Source organism: Spermophilus citellus (genome assembly GCF_964194105.1).
Source record: "Spermophilus citellus genome assembly, chromosome: 1".
In the NCBI taxonomy this organism is placed as follows: Eukaryota; Metazoa; Chordata; class Mammalia; order Rodentia; family Sciuridae; genus Spermophilus; species Spermophilus citellus.
This window is the reverse complement of record NC_138182.1, coordinates 269984635-269997094: the sequence shown is the minus strand read 5'-3', so window position 1 is coordinate 269997094 and position 12460 is coordinate 269984635. Positions and strand designations below refer to the sequence as shown.

Here is a 12460-nt window from a genome sequence, read left to right as displayed (position 1 = left end):
GAGCGATTCCCCGGGATTCTTGCCTTCATCACAGGTTGCCATAACAACGAGTTTTCATCTCATAATTGGTATAATTGTAATAGCTTAAATTTATGTAGCGTTTTGAAATTCATAAGATTTGGGCACATCATTGCCTCTTTTAATCCTAATGAGTGCCCTAAGAGGTCAGTCCTGTACTCCCCAACTCACAAATGAAGAAACCAGATCCAGAGAGTTTATAAAACTGTCCTTAGGGGCAACAGTGAGTCTACTTTACATCCTAAGACATACCACAACTTCATCTGTTTCCTATTGCCTGACGTCAAGATATAGTGTATTTAACTCTCAGGCTAGCCTGTTTTTCCAAAGTTCAAGTTCAGCTGTCTTTTCCCTCTAGTCACAGTCTGACCTGGATGACTTGTCATCCTCTAGTATTCATTACTCTTGACTTGAAAGTCTTATATTTTGTTTTGGATGTGGCCACTTGGAGACTCCCTGTGTTCCTTTCTTCCAGGTGTTGCCATGTGACTAGATTCTGACCAATATTTTGGAAGTGAAAATGCTGAGGTCAATTTCTGAATTATCCCTTAAAAGGAAGAGGCATGTGTTCCTTTTCCTCTTTTTATCCCTTATTGGCTAGAATGTAGATGTGACCGTGAGCCATTTGGGACCTTGGGGACAAGGTCACAAGGAGTTGGCAAAACAATGGGATGGAAAGAGCCTTCGTCTCTGGCACAGGGAAGCCACCAGAGGAGCCCTAATAATATCCAAAGGGTCCCAGGAGGGAAACGCAAGGCATATCCTGTTAAAATTACTATTACGTTGAGTTTGAGGACTGCTAGACTTGTATCCTCACTACCCAATCTGGGTAGTCATGTAGAAACCCCCCCAAAACATGTGACTATTCCTTACCAAATACCTTTCACTCTGCATTGATGAAACCACATTGAAAGGCTCTGAACTTGTCTCTTACCCTGAGTTTGGACCTCAATGTTATGTACTTACATGCTACTATTTTCTCCTTTTGCTGAAAACCTAGATCATTTGGCTTCATAAATGAAGCAAAGGTTGTCCTACCCACTAGTCCAATGAGCACAGCTGAGAGGAGTCAGGAAGTAGTCGAAACTGAACTAGAAGCCAGGAGATCCAGGTTCTGCGGGGCAGCAATGGGAATGCCATTTATCCTCTCTGGGGAAATGGTTCGACATCAAAATTGTTCAATTCTTCTCATGTAAGCTTCATTGATAAATGGTAAACAACTTCACAGTAACTCTACAAGTCAAGGTTTTCTTAGAGGCTGTTGAGAATACCTAGCATCACTCAATGGAAGACACCAGAGAAATAGAAAAGTGACATCTTCCTGGAGTCCTTTCTCCAGCAGCTCTGAGGAAGCCTATGCAGAGCAGAGAGGGAAGGACTTGTAGGGATTTCTGTTTTCTCAAGTGCCTACAGGAAATCAGAGAGCATTTTCCAGGGCTTTGCTGCAGGGGAAGTGTTAGATTTAAGGGCTGGAAAAATTTCCCTCTGTCCTGAGAACTGCAGGAAGTTAGCAACCCTGGTGCTTGTCCACTAAAATGCCCACACATATTCCATACCACCCCCCCACCCACACACATTTGCAAAATATCTCCAGTCAGAAACCATTGCTAATCCATCCTGCCATTTTATAGTCTCAAAAAAGAGATTCAGAGGAGCTCAGTGACCTTGGACAAGGTCACTCTTGCTCTAACGACAAAGCAGGGACTAGATGCAATGTCTTCAGATTCCTGGATAAAGTTTTCTTTCTCTAATCTTGGATAGACCCAAATAGAATCACTGTTCTGGGTCAACAAGACCAACAGGTAACAGAGCAGAGTAGATTGTCTCTTGGGTGAACGAGACAATCTACTTAGATGCCAGGAGGAAACAGAAGAACTTTCTATTTCTATTCTATCTCCTCCTTTAAAAAATTCTGTGGGTTTTAAAAATGTACATAATATATTAGTACAGTGGTATATGTATAATTTATAAATACAAAAATATACATACATTGATGTATGCTCAAATATTTTTTAACTGATGGTATGCATGATCAAAAAGTGTGGAAACCACCAGTCTCAACATCCTTTTCTGATTCTAACTCTAAAATATTATGAAATGATCCTGATTTGTTTTACTATTTTGTTTTCCAGGATGACATCTATAGCTGTTCTTGTAAGACAAAAGATACAGTGGGTGTGAAATACTAACCAAATTGGAAGCCTCTAGGAGGCAGATTATCCAACAATGCATCAGAATTCCACATTAAAAACCAAGTTATTTTGCTCAATTTATCATTTTAATCAGATCAACCATTTGTCAATCCAATCCCCTACTTGGCATTTAATCTGAAAAAATCAAATCAACCATTTTTAGATGCTGGATCCTGCCTTATGGAAAAGACAATCTGAATTTGTTGGAGTAAAGAAAGGAGAGGTTAAGAGAAAGAAGGGTGCCTCCAGGGTGCAGATCACTAGTTTTAACATTTTCTCTCTTTTTCAATCAGTTTCACCTAGGCTCGAAACAGAGCTTAAATTACTTCAACCTTTAAAGATGCTTCTCTTAACCTTAGTCTGCCATGTGAGGTGAAGCAGCACACACAAGGATAAAAGCAGTTCCTCTCTAAAAGATTAAAAATATACCTAGTGCACTCAGAAGTTCCTGCTTGCCCAAGAGGCGCACTCTCCACTGCCTTAATCAGTGTGAGGGGTTGCAGCAAAATTCAACATTTTAATGAAATTCCCACCAAATTCTGCACTGGGGCAGGATTTCCTAAAACATACTTACAAAAATTGCCTGTTGATCAGGTTGTACCTGGAGAACAACAACAAAGAGAGAGAGGGGGCGGGGGAAAGAGTGAGAAAACACTATCAGGACTGAAATGAACCCACAGCACCTGCCCCTTCTCTCTAGCTATAGCCAGGGTAGCAAACACGCATCCATGCAATGTGAATTTTACCAAGAACTTAACCTAGTTCTTATTCTATGCCTGGTACCATTCTGAGGGATTTACATCCATCACCTCTTTTAATACAACATCTGTATTCTAAGGATGGTAGGATATAGTACAGAGGTTCCCGAACCTTCTGTGTTCATGGCACACTTAGTTTCTAACATAACATTTTTATAGCATCTCTAGACCAAAAGAGATGCCCCTAACAATTCCATTTGTTAAGTAGTTATAGCCAAACAACTTGTTAGTACAGTAGTTCACACAGACTTTGATGTTTTCCTCGAAAATTTTAAATATTGCAATGACCTTGTGAGCTTGCTACAGAGCCCCAGGGCTCCCTGAAGCACAGCTTGGGAACCACAGATCCACCACCTGTGGTACAGATACTATCAGAGTCCCTATTTTGTTGATGGGAAATGGGCCCAGAAAGGTTACCCAGATGGTTGGATGTAATATGGGAATCTGAAAGCACACAGAAACCCAGAGCCACTCTGCTGTCAAGCTGTCCTCTCTCCCTGACTTACTGTACTACATCCAGTTACCACCTCCTCTCTCCATGCTGTATACACTGCAACTCCCCCCACCCCAACCAAACACACATGCAGACAGGCATATGCACACCCGCACACTCATTCCTGGGCTTCAAACCATTCCCTCCCATTGGGATGCCCCTTCCTCATACCTGCTTTTCTAGAAAGTTCTTTGCTTCTATTTCCAGCCCTAAGTTAACTCTGGACTGCTTGGTCCTACACTCATCTTTTCTTCTTCAGGAAGGAAAAGACTGTAAGTGCCATGTTAGTGACAGTTGGTATGTCTTACGTTGTTCTCTAATTGCATTATTGGTATGAATGTGGTTTTTCCAATAAGACTAAATGTTTGCCCCCAAAATAGGGATGGTGAATTATCTCATGCTAGACATGTAGAAACCTCTGTGCCAGTTTGTTGAAATCAGCAAGATGATAAATGCTAGAATTTCACAGCATATGCTAATGACTGGATGTAAATAACAGAGAATATATTTAACATAAATGTCATCAGGAATGGTAACTAACATCTGTAAGGCCTTTTTACACTTTAGGAAAGACTTTTCGCATACATGATTTTATTTGTTTTTTGCAACAGTCTGTATTATCTCCTTTCATGGGAGAAAGTGGAAGCTTAGGCAGGTTAAGTGGCTTTGGCCAAACTTGTAACATGTAAGTAGAAAAAGCAGATCTGGAAACCCATTGTATTGATTTCCTTCCTGATCCTATTTTCTCACTTCCCTGCAGTCTCCTTCACAGAGATGTCAATTTTCAGCCCAGATCCCATATGATAGACAGGCTTTCAATTTCAGAAGTACTGTCCCAACTTCATGGCATCCCTAGCTCTAAACTCTCAATACCTCCACTGAGATGCTGTGACCCTGCAGGACATAAGGCTGGGCTGGCTATGGGCACTTCCAGGGAAAATGTTGATCCTTTGGTTGAAGTCAGTGGGTCTGTGGAAAGTTCCAGAGCTGTCAAGAGGACAAGGAACCTCAAGTTTGTGGTTTCCTAGACAACCCAATCTCCCCTGTTATGGTAGTGTGGACCACAAAGGCTGGGGCTGTCAGCTTCTGAGGCTAACAGGGACTGCTTAACAAAAGTCTAGATCAAGATTAAAAGCATGCCATGAAAATACAAGCAAGCTGGAAGGGTGCATCCATTCTTTATGGGTCACTAGCTAGTTCTGGAGTTCAGAAATATCAGCCTTGGGTTTATAGTAGATGCTATTTCTTACACTAATATATGACTTGAGGACATTGTTTCACCTCTCTGAGTCTCAGCATTCCTGTTAGTAAGATGAGATCATAGGATAGTCATGAAGATTAAATGGAAAAACAAATGTAAAGCATGAGGGGACAGAGCCTGGTGGGTGACAGACACTAAATAAGTAATAGCCACTTATCAAAGATGACAAATAATTTTCAAACTGGGCTGCACCTAGCGGGCACTTATTAAATAGGACAAACACTGCCTCAGCTGCCTCCACCACCATTAGAATGGCGTTAGGGGCACTGCTGTAACTCCTTGAAGAGCCCCTCAAAGACTCCAGCTGAGAATAGTAGCAGAATAAGGAAGGAAGAGAGTGAAAGAAAAGAAACCAGAAGATGCCTAAGGCAAGACGTTACCCAGAGGGACCTTAAAGGGAAACAAAAGGAACAGAGGAAGAGCTGACAATTGGTGCTGAGCTTGACAAGGAAAATAAACAACTTAGACCATTTGAATATACATTTCAAATTACATCATTTTTTTCTGCATTGTGTCTCCAGGCAGTTGGGAAGATATAAACGTGTTATATTTATTTCGAAGGCTTTATTGAAATTGCAACAAAATAAAAATCAAAATTGAACTTTATGAAGAAAACAAGGGGGAAAAATAGCCGTAAGGTCACTGCTTCCTCTCATGACAAAATGGGGTTGAGTCCTGCATTTGCACCAGGACTCTTTTATCAAATGCCTGCCTTTCTGGAAAGATAGATGGCAGTTTTCAGAAGCAATGTACACAAAGACGTTTGGAAATTCTAAAGGACTGTGCAGACATTCGTTATGATTATTACATGGATGGCAGCTCACGTACTAACTTAGAAATCTTTCTGAATCTCCCCCCAATGACAAGGCCCAGGTGTTCTGAGGGGCTGCCAGCATGGACATACTCACAGCAACTGGGGTATCCTGGCTGAGAGGCACACTGTGCGACCGCTCCTGCAGGGACTTATCTGCATCGACCTCAGAGTAAAAGACCTTGAAAAGACACAGACACCTGGTAAGAACAGAGTCTCTACTTCTCCAAGATCAAAGGTTTGAATTGCTCACAAAGAAAGCAGGTTCTGAGGGGCATTAGGCCACCCCACTAGTTCCTAGTTTGTGGGAATGAACGTCAGACATACCTGGTGTGGTTACAAATTCAGAAGCCTGCAGAGGCCGGGAGGAAGACAACGTTATCTGTGAAGGGGGGTGGGGGCTGGACCCCGCTCCTCTCCTATTTCCCCAAACCATGACCCTATCAGGTAATCTTGCATCTTCCCATATTTGATATGCCATGAGTTCAGAAATATGTCTCTCTAAGAAGACCAGAGGACGAGGTCATGATGAATACTTGCTGATGGTGAACTGGAGTCTGTAAGGACTGGTCAGACTTGAGGTCTTTCATCCCATCTCAAATGGGTCCTTCATCTCCAGTGGGCTTGGTGTCCCATAGGAATATGGGATCAGTGTGTCCAACTGTCTGGATGTCTCAGAGATTTCAGAACTCCAAATATTTATTTGAAATACCCTGACTTCTAAAACTTGGTTTATTTTTAATAACACTACTTAACAAAAACATTTTGGAGAACCAAAATCTGCCCAATTTTCAGCCTCTAATTGTAGGGTACCTTCTATGCTCCCTCCTCCACTTTGCCTGTCCATATCTTTCATTCAGTTCATACGTTTGTTTGTACTTATTGATAACATTCCACGGTGGCTCCCTATGATTTCTCAGGTTTCTGTATTTTTCTCCCAATGATATTAGGCAATTGGATAGCAGAAACCATATCTTCTACTTGCTTTATATTTTTCCATTGTTGCACAGAGAAAGAACTCGATAGATCCTGATTAATGCAGAGGTCATTCCTAGGGGTCTTAGAAATGCCCTTGAAATATTTCTTATAGTTTCACCAGAAGAGAATAAGGCGGTTATTAATATGAGAGGACTGGTAGTAAGGAGGCCATAGACAGGTTGAGCACCCTTAATCCACAAATTCTGAAATCTGAAATGCTTCAAAATCTGAAACTTTTTGTGCCTGATGTGACATCAAAAGTAGATAATTTGACATCTTACTTCATGTGATGGATCACAGTCAAAATGCAAGTCCACTAAAAATATTACCTTCAGACTATGTGCATAAGGTTTATGTAAAACAAATGAATTGTGTATTCAGACTTGGGTCCCATCCCCATAACATCTTATTATGCATATGTAAATATTTCAAAATATGAAAAAAGTCAGAAATCCAAAACACTTCTGATCCCAAGCATTTTGAATAAGGCATACTCAACCTGTTCAGGAGGTACAAAGATAGGGAGCATGTACAGTCACCCCAACATGCCCACTGCAGAAATCCCCACATGTACTCACGGTGTATCCAGTGACTGGGCTTCCAGGATGCCGTGGCGTTTTCCACTGGATGCTGAAAGCTGTGCAGTTCAGGGCACCCAGCTTGATGTCAAGAGGAGGCCCCACCTTGCCTGCCCCCAAACAAAGAAATTATGTTAAAAGATCAATGCATCTTACCATCAGCGTATTTACACAAGATTTAAGACTGTGAACTCACAAAAGAAGAACATGCTTAAAGACGGCTCCACAGGCCAGAAATGTAGTCATCCCTCTGATGTGCCACCCCTGTCTCAGTTGACCCCACCAAATTTTTGCCATCTTCTCCCAACCTGTCACTGGTAGAGAAATCAGCCCCACTATTGACCTTGGTTCATTCCATAAGTTCTAATAGTAATGGGCCAGAAACCAAGATTTTGTTTGTTGTAGACCAGACATACATGACTTGACTCTAGGCATTTGAAATGGATTCAAGAAAGACAATGAATTTTTATTTACCCATTATATATTATAATATATAATATATAATAATTATAATATATAATTATAATTGAACTAATTAAGAACCAAAAAGATCACTGAAGATTAAATTCCTGAGTAGTGAAAGTTGTAGGTGTGGGGGGCAGGAGAGAGCTGTCTCTGGTTGTGCATTAGTCTGCTTATATAGCTAGTATTTTATTATAATGAAACATTTTTAAAATATGATTAAGTATAAAATAAGATTTACATTTTTTTCAAACATTTTACTGTCTACTTGTCTTAAACCATTTTATAATTATAAACTCTAAAGCAACATGCAAATTGTCATAATTTAGAAAATGAAAAAGATCATATCATTCTGAGATGAGTCCTATTGGCATTTTGGTATGTCTCCTTTGGATTATATACAACATTTTAAAAAGTTGTTTGATTCTCTGTGTGTTTTTTATTGCTTTGAATTGTTGTAATTATAATGTAGTAATTATGTACATATACATATATGCTCGTAGTTTTAAATTTTATTTCACTTAATTTACAGTCATTAAAATCATTATGTTTAATGGCCATAAATGCTTCCCTGCAATGCATGTGCCATAATTAAGAGAACTTGGCATTCTGCTGTTGTCAAACAATATATCTCTCATGTTTTGCCATTTAAAATAATGTCCACGAGGGCAGGAACCAGGTCAGCCTTGATCAGTATACAGAGACTAGTAAGCAATAGGGCTCAATGAACATTCCTTAAATGAGTGAATGTTCTGCACTGCGATTTTCCACTTACTAATGTCTTGATGTGCTTTCTTTTTATTGACAACATACAATTCTCCTGCATATCAATGAGGATACTTTGCAATTCATAGAGATCCAATATATCTATTTATTGCACTAGGGCCAATTTGTTACCAGGGATGCTCACCAATGTTTTTTCTTTATTACACTGGAGTGTTTTTATTACTCAAATTTATTTTAATGATTCAATAAAGCAGAGGAAATTTCTCAATTAACCCCACATATTATGTGGTATTAACTTGATATTGCATACATTTTATAAAAGTCTCCAGATATACCTCAGATTTTTCTTATTATTTACTGAGTAACTAAGTAATCAGTTGTCTCACCAACGTTTTTAATAAATCAAACCCAAAGTCCTCTGGTAGACCAAGTAATAGAGGCTCAATTCTGTCACTTAGTAGAAACTGTGAGACTAGGAGACAGCTCTCTCCTGCCCCCCCCCCCACAACTTTCACTACTTCAGTGATCTTTCTGGTTCTGCCCTAGTTCAAGATTTAAAGTCCCATCAGATTGGCTAAACTCAGGCCATGTGCTTCCTCTTGGCTCAACCAAGGGTCTGGAGAGGAAGGATCAGTCCTTTCTGGTTTTCTAACTAGAAATTGACCTCCTAGGGGAATCCTGGGCGATGCTCTTATACTACCCTATCCACAGAAAAGACGACACCCAAAAGGAAGAGAAGATCATAGGAAAAGAGTCATGGAAGGTCTTATGTCCCCAAATTCTCTTATATAGAGCATGCATGTACATTTAGAATATTGGCATATTCCTTTTTGCACACATGTTCAAATATTTCTAAGATAAATACCTATGAAAACATAATGAGATACATATATCTCAATGTTTACTAACCACTGATATTGCTCTCCCAAAAAGATTGAATAAATTTTTAAGTATGTTCTGTCATTCATTTGGGGTAAATTCTTAAAGCAAAATTGCTGTGTCTAAGACAATTTCTTAACCTTGACACTACTGACATCTTTTAAGTATATTCAAAGGACTTTAAAACAGCATACTACAGGGACACATTTTAATGTTTATAGCAGCACAATTCACAACTAGCTAAACTGTGGAACCAACCTAGATGCCCTTCAGTAGATAAATGGATAAAAAAATGTGGCATATATACACAATGGAATATTACTCAGAAATAAAAGAGAATAAAATCATAGCATTGCAGGTAAATGGATGGCATTGAAGAAGAAAATGATAAGTGAAGTAAGCCAATTCCCCCAACCCTCGAAAAAATGCCAAATGTTTTCTCTGATATAAGGAGGCTGATTCATAGTGGGGTAGGGAGGGGAAGCATGGGAGGAATAGATGAACTCTAGATAGGACAGAGGGGTGGAAGGGGAAGGGAGGGGGCAGGGAGTTAGAAATGATGGTGGAATGTGATGGACATCATTATCCAAAGTACAGGTATGAAGACACAAATTGGTGTGAATATACTTTATATACAACCAGAGATATGAAAAATTGTGCTGTATATGTGTAATAAGAATTGTAATGCATTTTACTGTCATTTATTTTTTAAAAATCAATTAAAAATATTTTTAGTTATAGATGGACAAAATAACTTTATTGTTTATCTATTTTTATGTGGTGCTGAGGATTGAACCCAGTGCCTCACACGTGCTAGGCAAGTGCTCTACCACTAAGCCACAACCCCAGCCCCACTATTGACAATTGGATGGTTTATGTAGGGTATGTATGATTGCATCAAAGGGTGTTTGACAGCATCCCTGGTCTCTCCCCAACCCAGCTGTGAAAACCATGATATCCCAACATTGTCAAATGACCCTGGGTTGGGGCACAAAACTGACTTCCCCCACCTATTGACAACTGCTGATTTAAGAGAATGAATATATTAGAGAATTTTAATAAATATAATCAAACTTACATCTAGAAAATGAACTAATTTGGAAGCTTATGTTATTGTATGGGGAAACCTCATATAAATAATACAGGTAATAAAGTGAGCAACCCCCTTAAAATTTTCAGCTCTGCAAAACACACTGTCAAGAGAATAAAATGGCAAGCCACATATTGGAAAGAATATTCACAAAAGACTTATCTAATAAAGAATTGTTAGTAAAATATACAAATGCTGTAGGCTACATATTTGTGTCCTCCCAAAATTCTTATGTTGAATATAATCCCCATTGTGATATCATTGGGAGATGGGCCTTTTCAAGGGGATTAGGTCATAAGGAAAAACCCTTGTGAATGGGATTAATGTGCTTATAAAAGAGTCCTCACACTGTGTCCCTTCCTCTTTTCCTATGAAAACACAGCAAACGGACCAGGGAGCAGGTCTTTACCAGATAGTGACTCTGTCAGTCCCTTGTTCTTGTACTTTGCATATTCCAGAACTATAAGAGACAAATTTCTGTTGTTTGTAAGCCACCCAGTTCATGCTATTTTGTTATAGCAACTGAACAAACTAAGACAGCAAAGAACTCTTACAACTCAACAACAAGAAAACAACCCAATTAAAAACTGGATCAAAAAATCTTATCAAAGAAGATCTGCAGATGGCAAATAAGCATATCAAATAATCAAATGTCATCCTGGAAATGTAAATAAAAACAATGAGATATCACTGAGTATTTATTCAAATGGTCAAAATCCAGAACACTGACAACACCAAATACTGGCAAGTAGGTGAAGTTACAGGAACTCTCATTCGCTACTGGTGGGAATGCTAAATGGTACCATCAGTTTAGAAGACAATTTGGTGTTTTTTTTTTAAAAATAAAACTAATCATATTCTTGTATTATCCAGCATTGGCACTCCTTGGTACATAAAGAAGTCAAAAACTTATCTTTACACAAAACTCTGCAAAATGGACATTTATTGTGGTTCTATTCATGTATTTTAACACTTGAAAGTAACCAAGATATCCTTTAGTAACCAAAATTCACCTTTAGTAGGTGAGTGGATAAATAAACTACGGTACATGCAGACAATGGACTATTATTCAGCACTTAAAAGAAATTAAGCCTTGAAAAGACATGGAGGAGACTTAAATGCATATTACTAACTGAAAGAAATCAATCTGAAAAAGGCTACATATTGTGTGATTCTAACTATATGACGTTCTGGAAAAGGCAAAACAATAAAGTCAGTAAGAAGATCAGAGGTTTCAACAGATTAGGGATTATAGAGAAGGAAGGATAAAAAGTGAAGCTCAGAGGAATTTTATGGCAATAAAACTATTTTACTCTAATGATGGATACAAGTTCTGTTCATTCGTTCCACCCACAGTGTATACAACACCAAATATGAAATCTCTAACTACTGACTTTAGGCGAAGTTCATAATTAAATTATAACAAAAGTGCCACTCTGGTGGGGGATGTTCATAATGGGGACATTTGTGCATGTGTAGAGGTAGGAGTATATGGAAAATCTCTGTGCCTTCCTCTCAATTTTGCTATGAAACTGAAAGTGCTCTAAAATAGGAAGTCTTACAAAACTTGGAAAATCTGATTTTGAAAGTTGAATATTTTTATATGAATTTGGCTTCTTTTCTTCCAATGTTCATGTGTTTTGCACTTTTTAATTGGGTTGTTAATTTTTTCTCGTTGGTTTATAGGAACCCTTTCCACGTTGAAGATCTGAAACTTTCTCCTCGGTTTTTTTCCAGGTAGATTTATGCTTCCATCTGACTGCATAACTACCCACTGCTGGTCAGCTTTGTTATTGAGTTAAGAGCTCTGTGCTAATGGAACCACAAAGATGGCTGAAAAGTGGGAAGAAAGACAGTGGAAATAAACTATCAGTCCCTCACAGAAGCATAAAATAACTAGCAAGCACAGCCATATCCCTAGTCCTAGGAACAGCACTTGCTCCCCTTGCTCTGGGAACAGTTGCACCTGATGGTTGGGTGCCCCTGAAGGCAGACTTTTTAAGTCAATACGGGGGTGGGGAAACCAGTTGTCTTCAGCTCTCTGTACCTGCCAAAGTTCTCTACAGAAAAAACACTCCAAGTATTGTAAGCAAAATGATAGTTGTGGAAGTTGGCATAAAAGCTAGAGGAAAGGAAGCAAGGAGCCTCCATTGGACCTATTTTAAGGGGAGAGGAGATTTGCTCTACAGGAGCAATCGAGAACCAGGAAGCCCC

At 39.1% G+C, this 12460-nt stretch overlaps 1 protein-coding gene across 3 annotated transcripts in view; it reads right to left on the bottom strand.

The window, feature by feature from the left end:
- The window catches only part of EGFLAM (EGF like, fibronectin type III and laminin G domains), a 175418-nt gene that overhangs the window by 107019 nt on the left and 55939 nt on the right, over positions 1-12460 (bottom strand). For 2 of the 3 annotated variants that reach the window (XM_081283692.1, XM_081283694.1), the window contains 3 exons: positions 7090-7199; positions 5631-5714; positions 2785-2811 (listed from right to left, as the gene is read on the bottom strand). In XM_081283692.1, the coding sequence (XP_081139818.1) occupies positions 2785-2811; positions 5631-5714; positions 7090-7199 (221 nt within the window). The remainder of the gene's footprint in view (positions 1-2784; positions 2812-5630; positions 5715-7089; positions 7200-12460) is intronic. The other variant, XM_081283693.1, reaches the window with a different exon arrangement.